The sequence below is a fragment of the Schistocerca nitens genome, chromosome 2 (genome assembly GCF_023898315.1).
Source record: "Schistocerca nitens isolate TAMUIC-IGC-003100 chromosome 2, iqSchNite1.1, whole genome shotgun sequence".
NCBI classification, from domain to species: Eukaryota; Metazoa; Arthropoda; class Insecta; order Orthoptera; family Acrididae; genus Schistocerca; species Schistocerca nitens.
The window spans coordinates 629,721,082-629,736,260 of record NC_064615.1 but is presented as its reverse complement, the minus strand read 5'-3'; the positions used below and the strand labels follow the sequence as shown (position 1 = coordinate 629,736,260).

The 15,179-nt window shown below is 37.9% G+C and overlaps 1 protein-coding gene across 1 annotated transcript in view; it reads left to right on the top strand.

Moving 5' to 3' along the window:
• Positions 1 to 15,179, top strand: part of LOC126236735 (ankyrin repeat domain-containing protein 6-like) — a 726,845-nt gene that overhangs the window by 655,888 nt on the left and 55,778 nt on the right. Inside the window, exon 5 of the mRNA XM_049946266.1 lies at positions 4,113 to 4,214. Within this exon, the coding sequence (XP_049802223.1) occupies positions 4,113 to 4,214 (102 nt within the window). The remainder of the gene's footprint in view (positions 1 to 4,112; positions 4,215 to 15,179) is intronic.

The following is a 15,179-nucleotide window of genomic DNA, read 5'->3' as shown; positions in this document are numbered from 1 at the left end:
CCCACAGGAGAGCTAGTGTTGTAAAGTACAAAGGAGAGCCACTGTTGAGATAGACAACGCTGTTAGGTGGTGAGAGCTTTGCCTGTGAAAGGTGAGAGTCTGGGTTTGAGTACCAGTCCAACATATGGTTCTCATCTCTCAGGAACTTTCACAGTACACGGTTCACCCTAGTGCATTTATTCAGAAAGTTATGTTTAGCTATTGTTGGATTTTTTATTTATTGTTCTTAGTCTCTAGTTTTAACACAGCAAGCTGCATGGGATAAGCTTTGTCCATTTAGTTGGCGAATGACTGCTTGACATAGCAACACATCACTATCATTTTAATACTTCGTGGATAAATTAACAAAAACAATTCAGAGGAATTAATTGCAGGTTACGATTATTAAAGATTGCTGGCTAGTGTTTTATTTAATCATCAATGTACATGTATCTAGTAATTCTACACATATTATGCGCATCAGTGATAATACTGTGTTGACTGGTAAATTCAAGTTGCTCTGATTGCGTATTCAGTACGCCACATCCATCAGTATGCCACATCAGGAGGCCTCATCTAACTAAACTTTTCACATAAGTTATTACTGATATTTAAATGAAACTGTTTTGCTGTAAGAACATGAAACATTTCTATATATACGTACATACTTGCAAGCTACTGTATGGTGCATGGCAGAGGGTACCTTGTACCATTGTCATTTCCTTTTCTGTTCCACTCACAAATAGAGCGAGGGAAAAACTCTGTACAAGTACTAATTTCTCTTATCTTATCTTTGTGGTTTTTACATGAAATGGGCATTGGCGGCAGTAGAATCATTCTGCAGTCATCTTCAAATGCCAGTTCTTTAAATTTTCTCATTAATTTTTCATGAAAAGAATGTTTTCTTCCCTCCAGGGATCCCTACTTGTGTTCATCAAGGATCTCCGTAATACTCATGAAATGATTGAACCTACCGGTAAACAAATCTAGCAGCACACCACCAGATTGCTTCAGTGTCTTCCTATAATCTGACCTGATGGAGATCCATTGAGCTGTTCTCAATAATGCATCATGCTAGTGTTTTACACACAGTCACCTTTATACATGAGCTACATCTTTCTAAAATTCTCCCAACAACTGACCAGTCACCTGTCCTACTACTGTCCTTAGGTGCTTTCATTTTGCATCACTTTGCAATGTTATGCCTAGATATTTAACTGATGTTACTGTGCCAAGCTGCACATGACTAATGCTGTATTTGAACATTATGTGATTGTTTTTCCTGCCCCCGAATTAACTTACATTTTTCTACATGTAGAGCAAGTCTGCTTTCATCATAACACCTAGAAATTTGTTTTAAGTTATCTTGTATACTCCTACAGTTACTAAATGGCAATACCTTCCCATACAGCACAGTGTCATCAGCAAACAGCTGCAGATTGCTGCAACCATGTCCAACAGATAATTTATGTATGTAGAAAATAAGAGTGGACCTATCACACTTCCCTGAGGCACTCCTGGCAATATCCTTGTCTCCAATTAACACTCCCATCTAGGACTCCATAACAGACTCTATTACACAAGACATCTTTGATCCATTCACATATCTGGGTACCTAATCTATACGCTCAGACCTTCGTTAACAGTCTGCAGTGGGACTCTGTCTCAAATGTTTTCCAGAAATCTGCCTTTCATCCATTTTGAAAGATTCTTTAGCAGAGATTACATTTTTATGAACCTTTATCATCCATATCATTAATAAACACTTTTTTGTACATAAAACACTTACTTGGATATTCAAGCTTATCTTTCCACACTTTTGTTTCTTTTTCGACCTAAGCAGTTTATAGTGGGCAAATTGAGTGCAGTTCTTTAATACTGTATCCTATTAGATTTGTACTTCAAAGATTTTTTTCTTTTATTTCAAATCAAACTATCAGAATGATCCCAGAATATTACTATAAGCCCATACTGCTTCAGAATACAGTGATAAAATGTTCAGTGTTGCTGTCTAGTTATTAAAAATTCATTTTTCTGCTTTAAACAAAAAACACATTTATTAATACATTCACTTACAGTTGATGTGTGGAATTCTGATAAACTTAAAAATACTTTCCAGCTTCTATCTATTGCCTTTGCCTCTTAGACGTCCTACAAAATAATATAATATAAATTATTTCTAATTGAAGCTTGTAATATGGGACTTTCTACCAAGAAAATGCCATACTAGTAAGGCATTACATCATAATCAATGCAATTTGAAATTAAGTTTTTCCTGAGAAAGGGTGAGGTGATGCACTGAAGATATTCACTGATGCAGATGAGCATAGTACCAACCAAACAAAATTCAACTTTTCCACTTCAGACCCAATCTGTCTACTTGAATCTCACCTAAAATTAAACTACTCAAATTACTCAGCTCAGATGCTACCCAATCAAACTCAGGATAGAGAAAGTGTTATAGTTTGTCTTACATTACTGCAAAAATGCTACAGAAATGTGACTCATGCTGGATCCATGCTTTCTCCAGATGTCAGATGATAGACAACCACCAACTTTTAATTTGGTCAAATTGAACACTTCAACCCATTTACAACAATATATTACATTATAACCTCATAAAAATAAAGTGCTAACTGCGGCAAAGTTAATTCATGATTTATATACTGTTATCATCCACTTCTCATCTCGCAGATATTACGGTGGCTGGTTTCTTTACTGCCCGTCAAATACTGCTACCTATAGAACTGACCAAGATATCTCCCATACACAGGTGAAACAGATTAGAATATCCATATTAAACAATCATCATTCCTATAAGCAATATGCACTCATTGCATGTATGCAGGTTGTTACAAAAAGGTACGGCCAAACTTTCAGGAAACATTCCTCACACACAAATAAAGAAAAGATGTTATGTGGACATGTGTCCGGAAACGCTTAATTTCCATGTTAGAGCTCATTTTAGTTTCGTCAGTATGTACTGTACTTCCTAGATTCACTGCCATGATTTCATACGGGATACTCTACCTGTGCTGCTAGAACATGCGCCTTTACAAGTACAACACAACATGTGGTTCATGCACGATGGAGCTCCTGCACATTTCAGTCGAAGTGTTTGTACGCTTCTCAACAACAGATTCGGTGACCAATGGATTGGTAGAGGCGGACCAATTCCATGGCCTCCATGCTCTCCTGACCTCAACTTTCATTTATGGGGGCATTTGAAAGCTCTTGTCTACGCAACCCCGGTACCAAATGTAGAGACTCTTCATGCTCGTATTGTGGACGGCTGTGATACAATACGCCATTCTCCAGGGCTGCATCAGCGCATCAGGGATTCCATGCGACGGAGGGTGGATGCATGTATCCTCGCTAACGGAGGACATTTTGAACATTTCCTGTAACAAAATGTTTGAAGTCACGCTGGTACATTCTGTTGCTGTGTGTATCCATCCATGATTAATGTGATTTGAAGAGAAGTAATAAAATGAGCTCTAACATGGAAAGTAAGCGTTTCCGGACACATGTCCACATAACATATTTTCTTTCTATGTGTGTGAGGAATGTTTCCTGAAAGTTTGGCCGTACCTTTTTGTAACACCCTGTATATATATACAGTGTGTACTACTATTGGTACAAAGAGCTTACAGAAGGAGACTTCTTCCCAAGAAAATGCTGTGTTAAGCAATTGGGGTGTTAGATCATAATTAACACAATTTGAAATTAAGTTTTCCTTGGTGAAATCAGGTAATACACAGAAGATATTTGCTGCTGTAGACAAGCACAGTTATTAACCACCTGTTGGAACATTAACACCAGAAGTCAATTTCAATGGGAAAATGAAATGTTATGAGAGAGAGACTTTAGTTGTCAACAGCATGTATTTCTTCTAAATGTCTATAAATACAGAGATCTTTTGTTGCAAATAATTTACTTGCTTGCATGTTAATGATTATGTTTCCCATCCAGTAAACAGTTATTTGTTATCACAACTATCATAAATTGTAAACAGTTTACTTCTCTTAAATTTATTATTATCTGAATTATTTTTCAAATTTTATTTAAAATTATGTTAAAACTGACACACATCACACAATTTGTCAGAGGGTCGATGCATTGTGTCATTTCAGTTGGGCTGTAGTGCTCTCCAGCGAGCTGCTGCTGATGGTCATGTGGAAGTGGTGAAACAGTTACTCAAGCATGGTGCCAATGTCAATCATCAGGATAATGTGGTATAGTAGATTTCAGATAGTTAGGCATTAAATCTTTAAAATAGAAACCTTCAGAATCACCAAAAAAATTCTAACTTATAAAGGGACTCCTTCCATAAGTTTTCTGATCAATTTTCCTACAAATTTTTTTATTTGTTTATTGGCTCCATAGACCAGAAACATTGCATACATCAGGTACAACTAGGCCTATATTACATGTACTGATAAATATGCATTATTTACTAAGCATTTAGCAAATTATGATTTTTTTACAATAATATTTTATCCTATTTCGTGGTAAATTACTGTTTTTCTTTACATCATTTATGCTGATTGTACCTGTATGTGTAACTGACATTTCTTTTTGATACAGTAGTTCTATTGCACTTTGTCTTACAGTTTAACAGTAGTGCACATAAAATCATTAATACTATAACAACAGTTTCATATCAATAAGTTTTGAGAGATTTGTTTGCAAATATTTTTACTGTTTATCTCTCTCAAGTTTGAAGGTAGTTCTTCAAGGGCTTTTGGTCCTGCATATGATGGTGTTATTTTGTATTTCACAGTGTTGTATAGGTGTTCACGGAAGAGGCCTTGTTTCTTGTGTCATGGTTATGCTGTCTCTTCTTATCTTCAGTATCAGAAGCATATTTGAATTTTGTCCACACTGGAGCTCATATACGTATTTGTTGGGAAGTGTTAGGATCTTATGAACTTTAAATGCTGAACTGCAGGATTCTCTCCATTTAAGATTGGCTATCATTCGTATTGCTCTTTTTTATAGTTTGAATATTCTATTAATGTTTGTATTGGAGGTGCCTCCTTACAAAATATGCCACAACTTACTGTTGGATAGATAAGTGCATAGTATATCATTTTCATATTATTTGTGTCTTTTAGGTAGTTGAGTTTGTGCAGTACATGTAGGTTTGAACCCATTTTACCGTCGACATATATTCAATGTGTTTATTCCAGTTTGCATTTTCATTGATTATTATTCCAAAGAATTTAGTGCACTTGGAGTTTTCTGCTGTGCTTTCATCTATGCAATTGTTGGTGTTCTCACTGTGATGGTTTCTTAGTTTTAAATTTAGGCAGTGTGTTTTTATAATGTTTTTATGCAGATTAATTCAGTAAATATTTGAATAGCATTAATTATTCCAGAGTTGGCTTTTATTTTTGCATTTTCTGTGTCTTTATCCATGAACATTAGAGTTAAGTCATCTGCATAAGTAACTATTCTGCCATGATTAATGATGTCTGGGATGTGATTTGTGTATAAAATGAAAAGCAGTGGGCCAAGAATTGATCCATGTGGCACAGAGAAGTACTGTTCCCACTTGAGATCTTATATTCTCTCTTCTCATTTTTATGATCTCTGTATGTCCTCTCATATTTGTCAGGTATGATAGTATCCAGTTTCCTGCAGTCTCTCTTATACCTTATACTCCCAATTTCTATTAAAGTTTTGTGATCTATACAGGCAGATGCCTTTGTCAGACCCATAAATAATCCTACACATTTACATTTAGAGTACAAGCTGGTAATGACATTCTCAATAACCTTTATTACCAGATCTGTGATGCATTTGTTGTTCTGGAAGCCAAGCTGGTTCTTGTGTATTAATCAAAATTTCATCAGAAATGTGAGTCTCTGTGTATAAGCTTGTTCAGATATTTTTGATATAGCTGGTGGAAGAGGTGCAGGTCCATAATTTTCTGGTTCTCTTCATTTTCTTTTTATGTATTCATTTTATCAATTCTGACTTTCAGCAATTTGGAAAAATCCCTTCTAAGAATGATATGTAGATTAGTTGTTTAAGAGGTTTCTTGAGTTCCTGCATTTTTGTGATTTGCATTAGAGTGCCTATCTGTGCTTTGTTTAATGACAGTCTGAATACATAAATAGTATATGTTTTGTTTGCGAAGACCAGAGTGTAGAAACAAAAATTATTCATTCTGCAGTCTTAAAATGAACTTCTTAAATATTTACAGGAAAATGAAAAGTAATGATTTTGATTTTCAGTAACTAGCACTTGCTGATATGATTGACAGTTGACTCCAAATGTAAACAGGTGTAGCACATTGACTGTAAACAGATGGCCAGCTTAGATATTACTTGACTATAACTCCATTCAAAACTACTCACATTAACAATAACCATTCCTTGAAATGACTACTGATAGAAAAATGTGAAACAAGTAATGGAGAAGAGAAGTGTCACTGGCTAATCCACTGCCCATGAAGGAATTAGCATACAAGACTGTATCTGGGGCCTTTATTGGGACTGTTTGTATGTGTAGGATCCTTGCCACATAAGGAATGAGACAACCAAAGACTGCATAACTTATGAAGATTTCAACTTATCAAAATGAAAATGGTCAATAAGTGCTTAGCATACCTGTGAAAAACTGTACTTGAGCCTTGTTTGATTAAGCAAGCTTGCAAAATATTGTTTTCCCAAACTACACCTAATGTCCATATGTCACACTGACCAACATGTGGCATGTTTGGATGTTTTCACCCACTCTTCTCTTAAAGGAAATATAAAATACCAAATGATGCTAGTATCTTGTATGTTCCGACAAGTACCATTGTTAAATCCTAGTTTTATCTCATCATCACCCCATGTGTTGGATGATACGCTGTAGTGAGTGATGATTCCCAAGTTGAAACTAAGAACACTTTATTCATGGCCCAAGTTCACAAATAAGTTTAGTTCTAAAAACAACTGAATATCTTTTGTTATCACTTGAGAAGAACAGAAACAATTTCAAGGAAACTCTCATCCCAAGTGGCTGTTGAGCAGCATCAATGGGGATAAAGACATGTGGAATACTGTGAAGCAGTGCAGAGATGGTGCAGTATAGCACACAGCATCCTGGCTGGCCTCAGTGAGTTCAGATTACTGAGCCATGAATGTAGCTGGCTCCCAGCCTGGAACTGCTTGAGCAGTTGAATGCTGCTACTGGAGACTGTGCTTCACCTTAAATATCCATTAGGCAAGTGTGTTCAGAACCACATGATATGACGGCAGTAATTGTTTCCTTAACAGCGACGCCATCAGTTTCCTAATGCGCATACTGGTTGGGCACATGACTGGTGCCCCACACAACAAGCAGAGTAACAGACTGTATACATTGTTGGGTCTACAGCACACTATGCCCTTGTGGTATTTGTAAATAGTCTTCTGAAGAGAGGTGCTCATGAGCCAGTGGTTAACTACCTGCAGGGCAAAGACATTGTGTTGGAAGCATAAAGTAGTCAGCTTATGACCACTATACAACAATTCCTTTTTTGATAAACAGCTTTTTCCTCTGATTGCCCACTAATACCTACATCCTCATTTCATTAGATAGCCACTAGAATAACCAATGGAAGGGTAACATTCTACAAATCAGAGTGTGGAATGTAAAAAGCTATAAAATATGAAAAGGGGACTCCAAAGACTTAGTCCAGATATCGTAGGGACCAGTGAAGTGAAACAGAAAGGAGATAAGGATTTATGGACAGATGAATATTGAGTAATAACAACAGTAGAAAATGGGACTAGGATTGATTCTGAAAAGGAAGGTAGGGCAGAGAGTGAGTTAGTGTGAACAGTTCACTCATGAGGCAGTTCTCATCAAAATCAACAGTTGTAAAGGGAGATGAAAATCTAATAATCATGGGGAATAGGGATGTGGTAGTAGGGGAAGGAACAGAGAACAATGTTACAGGAGAATATGGGCTTGGAAATAGTACTGAGAGGAGAAAGATTAATTGAGGTATGCAATAAGTTTTGGCTAGGAGGGTATATTTGGAAAATACTGAAGACATGGGAAGATTCCAGCTGGATTACATCATAGTTAGACAGAGATTCAGAAATGAGATATTGCATTACAAGCTGTACCCAGGGGCAGTGGCAGATACAGAATAACCTCAAGGTGGATACACTAAAGATGTCTTGAGCTACATTTACTTTTACTGTAATAAAAAATAATCAAGTTACATGCAAAGTTTAAGAAAGTTTTATTTAAACTGATTTTACACATACACCATACAGTGCCATCTTAAGATATAAGAAAGTTACAATTGTGGTTCTCTTCCTTAAATGATGATTTCTATGTGCCTATTCTTCCTGGAAAATTGGTTAATTACATCGTCAATAGGACAATCAATGTCAGGGTGAGTGTTCAACAGAGCTAAGCCATTAAGTTGATCCTCCTCCACTGTCGACCTCAGCCATGTCTTTGTATGCTGCAATGTTGAAAAACTTTTTTCCACTGTAGCAATAGATGCAGGTGGACAAGCAAATATTTTGTACAGCACATGCAAAGTAGGATAGTTAGATCTAGGACAAACAAACAACACTTCCATAACAGAATCATGATTATTAAGGGCGTTTATTTTCATTTGCTTATATTGAAGAATCTTTCCCATTAGTCTCTTTTTAATCACTCGACTCAGTAGAGTCGACTGATGAAAGAAATGAACAAATAGCATGCGAGCTGACTGGCAGGGACAGCACAGATGGCAATGTGAGTGGCCTTGCAAGGGGGGGGGGGGGGGGGGCGTGCGCAGCCCCCATATGTATCTGCCAATGCCCAGGAGCTGATATAACGTCAAATCATAACTTAATAATGATGAAGATTAGACTGAAGATTAAGAGAATCATCCAGAAGAATCGATGTGGAAAATGTGGGATACTGTAGTACTGAGGAAACATGAGTTATATTTGAAGTTCACTAAGGATGTAGATACTGCAGTAATAAATACCACAGTAGGCAGTTTAGATGAAGAGAAATGAAAATGACTAGAAACGGCCATCACAGAAGTAGGACAGACTAACATAAGAGCAAGAAAAATAATGTCGAATAAACATTGGGTAACACAGGAAATACTTCAGCTGACTCATGAGCAAAAGAAGTAAAAAACTGTTCAGGGAAAGACAGGAATCGGTCAGTTAGGAATTAAATAAACAGGTAGTGCAGCAAAGACAACACAAAATGGCTACGTGAAAAATTGGAAGAAATAAAAAAATAATGATTGTTCAAAGGACTGATTCCACATATAGAAAAGTTAAAACAACCTTTGGTGAAATCAGAAACAAGGGTGTCAACATTAAGAGTACAATGGGAATTCCACTCTTAAATGCAGTAGGAGAGCAGATAGGTTGAAAGAGTAGACTGAAGGCCTGTAGGGGGAGGAGAACTTGTCAGTGATGTGGTAGAAGAGGGAATGGGAGTCAGTAGGGAAGAAATAGGTAATCCAATATTAGAGTCAGGATTTAACAGAACTTTGCAATCAATTAAGTCAAACATTCCTTTGAAACTTCTGACATCATTGTGGTGAAGAGGCAACCAAATGACCATAGAAATTGGTATGTAGGATCTATGAGACTGCAAACATAACATCAGACTTTACAAAAAATATTATCCACACATTCCCAAAGTAGCAAGGGAAAAAATTGCATGAAACCTCACACATCCAGTTTAACTTGGATGCAAGTGCATGGCAAAAATAAGCAGAAGTAAAAGAAAGTAAATTGAGGAATCTGTTAGATGACAATCAGCTTCATTTTTGGAAATGTAAAGGCACCAGACAGCTCTAACATTGTGATTCGCAATGGAAGCTAGGTCTAATGAAAATTAAGATGTCTTCATAGGATTTGTTGACACAGATCAAGCATTTTGACAATGAAAATGGTGCAAGGCGTTTGACATTCTGTGTAAAACAGGAGTAAGCAATAAGTAAAAACAGTTAGTATACTGTTTGTACAATAACCAGGAAAATGGAAAAACAAAAACAAAGGGCTTGGGTTAGAAAGAATATAAGATAGGGATGGTATCTTTTGCACTTTACTGTATGTCAAAGAAGCAATGACTAAAAGACAAGAAAGGTTCAAGAATGGGATTAAAATTGAGGATGAAAGAATGTCAATGACAAAAGTTCTTGATGACTGTGTTGTCATCAGTGAAAGTGAGGATGTACTACATGACCTATTGAATGGAACAGACAGTCTAATGATTGCAGAATACGGACTGAGGATAAACCAAAGAAAGGTGAAGGTGATGATGATTAGCAGAAGTGAGATTAGTGACAGACTTAACAACAAAATTGGTTAACCCAGAATACATGGTGTTAAGGAATTCTGCTACCTTGGAAGCAAAAAACCACGAGGGATGAAGTAAGACTAGCATAGGTAAAAAGAGCATTCTTGGCCAAAACAAGCCTACTAGTATAAAACATAGACCTTTATGCGAGGAAGAAGTTTCTGAGAATGTATGTTTGGAGTGCACAACATTGTACAGTAGCAAAAGGAAAGGAAGAGAATCTAAGCATTTGAGATGTGGTGCTACAGAGAAACAATGTAGGTTAGGTGGACTGATAAGATAAGGAATGAGGAGGTTCTCTGCAGAATCGGTGAAGAGAGAAATGTATGGAAAGCACTGTTTAGAGCTGCCACTATTTTTCAACGCTACTGTGTAAAATAGCAAACATGCCATGGCTATGGTAAAGACCATGGGAGCAGGCAAAACACAGTTACGTAAGATGCAGCAATGCCACTGGTTGAATCCTCATGGGAGGCTGAGGCACAGGTCAGCAACTCAATAATGTCAATACAACAGAGAGACAGGGTGACAATGGTTTCAACAGGCCTATTGCTACACCTCCAAGCTAGAGGCTTGTTTTGCTTACGTCATTGTAAATGGTGCTTTGGCAAAACAAGTAGGCCCTGAAGCTTTATCAGTTCCGATAATTTTTAGCCAGATGCAGTATGGCAGCAACATCTATGAGGGGAAGGCTATGTCAGTCAATGGGGAGACATTGTCCTGCAAGCAGCCACCAAAGATCTGAAATGCATCAATCACAGGCCTACTGCTGGTACTGTGTCCACTGTTTTTGGCTTAGTGTCTTCCAGTCAGTAGGCCACCTTGCAAGAGTGGATGCCATTGCTAAGGGCAATCTTCCTCTACAAGAACCACAGCAGTTTTCTAAACCTTCCAGTGTGTACAGCTTGGAGCTTCAGAACTGCGTCCAGATGGCACACATGGTGCCGCGGTTGCTTCATGTCAACTTTCCTACCCAGTTGCTGGCATCCTAAAAGGACGCTGGCCGCCTGTTACATCAGAGCCGCAGCATTCGCTGTCTTAAGCACACGCCCGTGGGAGCATTGCCAGTACAGAACGTCATGACAACCAGTGTAATTTTTTCTCCAATAAAATTTATGGCTAAGAATGATGTTTCCATGAGCAACTGTTGGTCATTATCTTGACAACAACCCACTGCTTCAACTCATTCCTGCCACTGTAGAGACCATCCACCTTGGGCCTCTGCCACTGACTTCAAAAAGAGATAAGATGACAGTACATGTGTTAAGACATCAGGGATCGACTTGCATCATACTAAAGGAAGCTAAAGAGGGTTAAAACTGTAGGAGAAGATACAGATTGGTATACCGTATTTACTCGAATCTAAGCCACACTCGAATCTAAGCCGCACCTGAAAAATGAGACTCAAAATCAAGGGAAAAAAATTTTCCCGAATCTAAGCCGCACCTGAAATTTGAGACTCTAAATTCAAGGGGAGACAAAAGTTTTAGGCCGCATCTCCAAATCGAAACAAAGTTGGTCCATTGTAATATGAGACACAAGTTAGGTCGAACGAATGACGATACAGCTACAGTAGTTTGGTTCGAGTCGTAACCTTAGCAGTTAAGCTTTACTAGGTAGCCATTGCTATGCGTCAGGCGCTCCGTCCGTATTTGTACGGGTACCCTTCCTTTTTCACTTGCTTCGTCTGGTTTGCATTGATTGCTTACTTTTCTTTGATCTGATAAGCGCCGTTTTCTTTGTTATAGGTGTTTACGTCACTCTAAGCTGAAAATGAATTACTGTACTGTGTCATGCATTGTTTGTCGCATTCTGATAGTGCATGTTTACGGCCTGTTGTGGCTCGCGGCATGGCTTGCTTTTGTGCGCACTACCGCCGTTTACAATTAAAAAAAAAAAAAAAAAAAAGAGAGGAATCATCTCATTAGCGAAACAATGGCAAGAGACTGCAATTTGTTGTTACTTACACTGCTGCTTTCTTTGATAATGATCAACAAGAACCAAATAATACACTGCGTATGATAGAAGATGTTCTGAACGAGGGTTTAGCGAAAATTTTTCTCCGTTTGAAAATCTTTGCAGACACCTCTTTAGTACATTACATTCTGCACAGAAATTAGAGTCATCTTAGATTTAAAAATCTAGTCAATTGCTGTGCTTCATTTCTGACTGTATCACTATTAGGCATAAGAATAATACGAATATAAACATGAGATGATATGTATATTCTTCCACGTTTGCTGTTGTCTCACTCTAGTTTCGTAGTTTATTAGGCAGGCAGGATTTAAATGAGAGAGCAGCAAACATATAACAATACATGGCAAAATGTTTATATTCTTATTATTCTTATGGTGAAGAGAATACTGCATGTGATTCACAATTCATAGAAGTTCCTATTAGAAACCATCTCTTCTCACAGGTAGGAAAAAATTCAGAACGTGGAGTTGGCCATCTTGACAAACATCCCGAACGGTCTTGCCAGTCGGATTTTCGTAGTACATTGAAATGCTGCTACATTCGAAGATGAACAATACGGAATTTGTATTTACTTCGTTGGATAATATATGAAAATGCAGTGTCGAAACTCGGGGTGGAGAAAAAAAGCTCGTTTTTTAATTTATTTACTGACGCAGAGGATTTAATGCCAGTATTTATCTTTGTGCCTACAAAGCATGCCTGTGTAGCCCTACATATATTCGACGGCATAAGTTAGTTGTGGCGGCACCCACCAACATTTTTCAGAACTTCCGCTTGCTTTGCACTCGATTCTAAGCCGCAGGCGGTTTTTTGGATTACAAAAACTGGAAAAAAAGTGCGGCTTAGAGTCGAGTATATACGGTATATCAAACAAATAATTGAGGGTGTAGGGTACAAGTGCTACTCTGAGATTAGGAGGGTAGCACCAGAGGAATTCATGGTGGCCCACATCAATTCAGTCAGTAGACTAATGATGAAAAAAAGTAGCAACTAGAATTGAGAAAGCACCTGCCACCTTTGCAAGGCATATTTCGAACTTTTGCTCCGGAACCAGATGCATCACTATATGATCCACTCCAAACTTGTAACTAGTTCGAATTCAGAGGAGGATTATTCCCCTCCCCCCTCCCCCCCCCTCCCCCCCCCCCCACACACACACACAAAACAGAACTTGATATCACTCTCAGTTCATTTATATCAGCACTTACAAGTGAACCTCCCCATCACACCCCCCTCAGATTTAGTTATAAGTTGGCACAGTGGATAGGCCTTGAAAAACTGAACACAGATCAATCGAGGAAACAGGAAGAAGTTGTGTGGAACTATGAAAAAAATAAGCAAAATATACAAACTGAGTAGTCCATGCGCAAGATAGGCAACATCAAGGATAATGTGAGCTAAGGAGTGCCGTGGTCCCGTGGTTAGTGTGAGCAGCTGCGGAACGAGAGGTCCTTGGTTCAAATCTTCCCTCGAGTGAAAAGTTTACTTTCTTTATTTTTGCAAAGTTATGATCTGTCCGTTCATTCATTAACGTCTCTGTTCACTGTAATAAGTTTAGTGTCTGTGTTTTGTGACTGCACCGCAAAACAGTGCGATTAGAAGAAAGGACATGCCTCTCCAATGGGAACCTTGTTATTGAAGTCGCGAGGTATATTTGTTGGATTCATATTGCCCACGGAATACTTCTCATGTATTTAATGCACTCTCGTCCAAAGTAGCCAGCCAGGGACCCTCATTAGCAGCAATACTCTCTCTTCTGTGCGTTGTAGTCGACTGATGTCGTGTGTTTTGATGTTTGTTTAGGTATAGCATCCCCATTCTACAGTGCAGTTACCTTGCATCGGATGGACGGACAGACAGATAATAATTGTCTGAAAATAAAAAATTAAAATTTTCACTCGAGGGAAGACTTGAACCAAGAACCTCTCGTTCCGCAGCTGCTCACGCTAACCATGGGACCACGGTGCTCCTTAGCTCACATTATCCTTGATGTTGCCTATCTTGCGCATGGACTACTCAGTTTGTATATTTTGCTTATTTTTTTTCATAGTTCCACACAACTTCTTCTTGTTTCCTCGACTGATCTGTGTTCAGTTTTTCAAGGCCTATCCACTGTCCCAACTTATAACTAAATCTGAGGGGGGGTGCGATGGGGAGGTCCCCATATTAGTAGATCACTTTAGCATTACTTCCAAGAAATACATCATAAAAAAACAAAAGAAAAGTTTGTCTGATTATTGGAAAAGTAATTGTCTCATGCAACTGATTTAATAGCTATAATAGTAACAAATTCTCACACAATGTAGACAGTGTCTTAATTTAAATGAAATAAAATCAATGTGCACTCACATCATTACCAGTGTTTCATTCAGTGTAATGACTAAGGACACAGGTCTGCAGAGTGTAGCTATATGGTTGTTAAATATAGGTAATACTGCTTCTTTGAATTGTTTTCACCTTCTGTTTGGAAAAAGTCAATCTTCACATTATGTTTTCTTGTTAGTGAAAGGTCTTTCCTTCATGTAGATCATCGGATCAGTCCATGGACATAGAAACCATCTTAGGTTCATTGTTCAAAACAGGTGCGATCAGCCTATGAATGGGTTTCTTCAGTTGGTTGGAATGTTTTCTGCAGCTTATCAGTCTACAAGACCATCTACATGAGCTAGACAACACAGACAAGTGACTGAAATGTATCCTGTGTTGAAAAGAGCTTTTAATGCTCCAAAATTATTTGCCATTTTGAGATTTATTTTTCATGCTGCTTTATTCTCCAAAAGTTAAATGAGAAATCTGGAAACAGATATATGTAAAAATATAAACACTTTCACTAAAATTTTCTTTGAGGAAGAGGGAGATCATGAGCCTGTTGACCTCCTCCACCCTTCCCGTTGTATCCATACCTGTTGAGA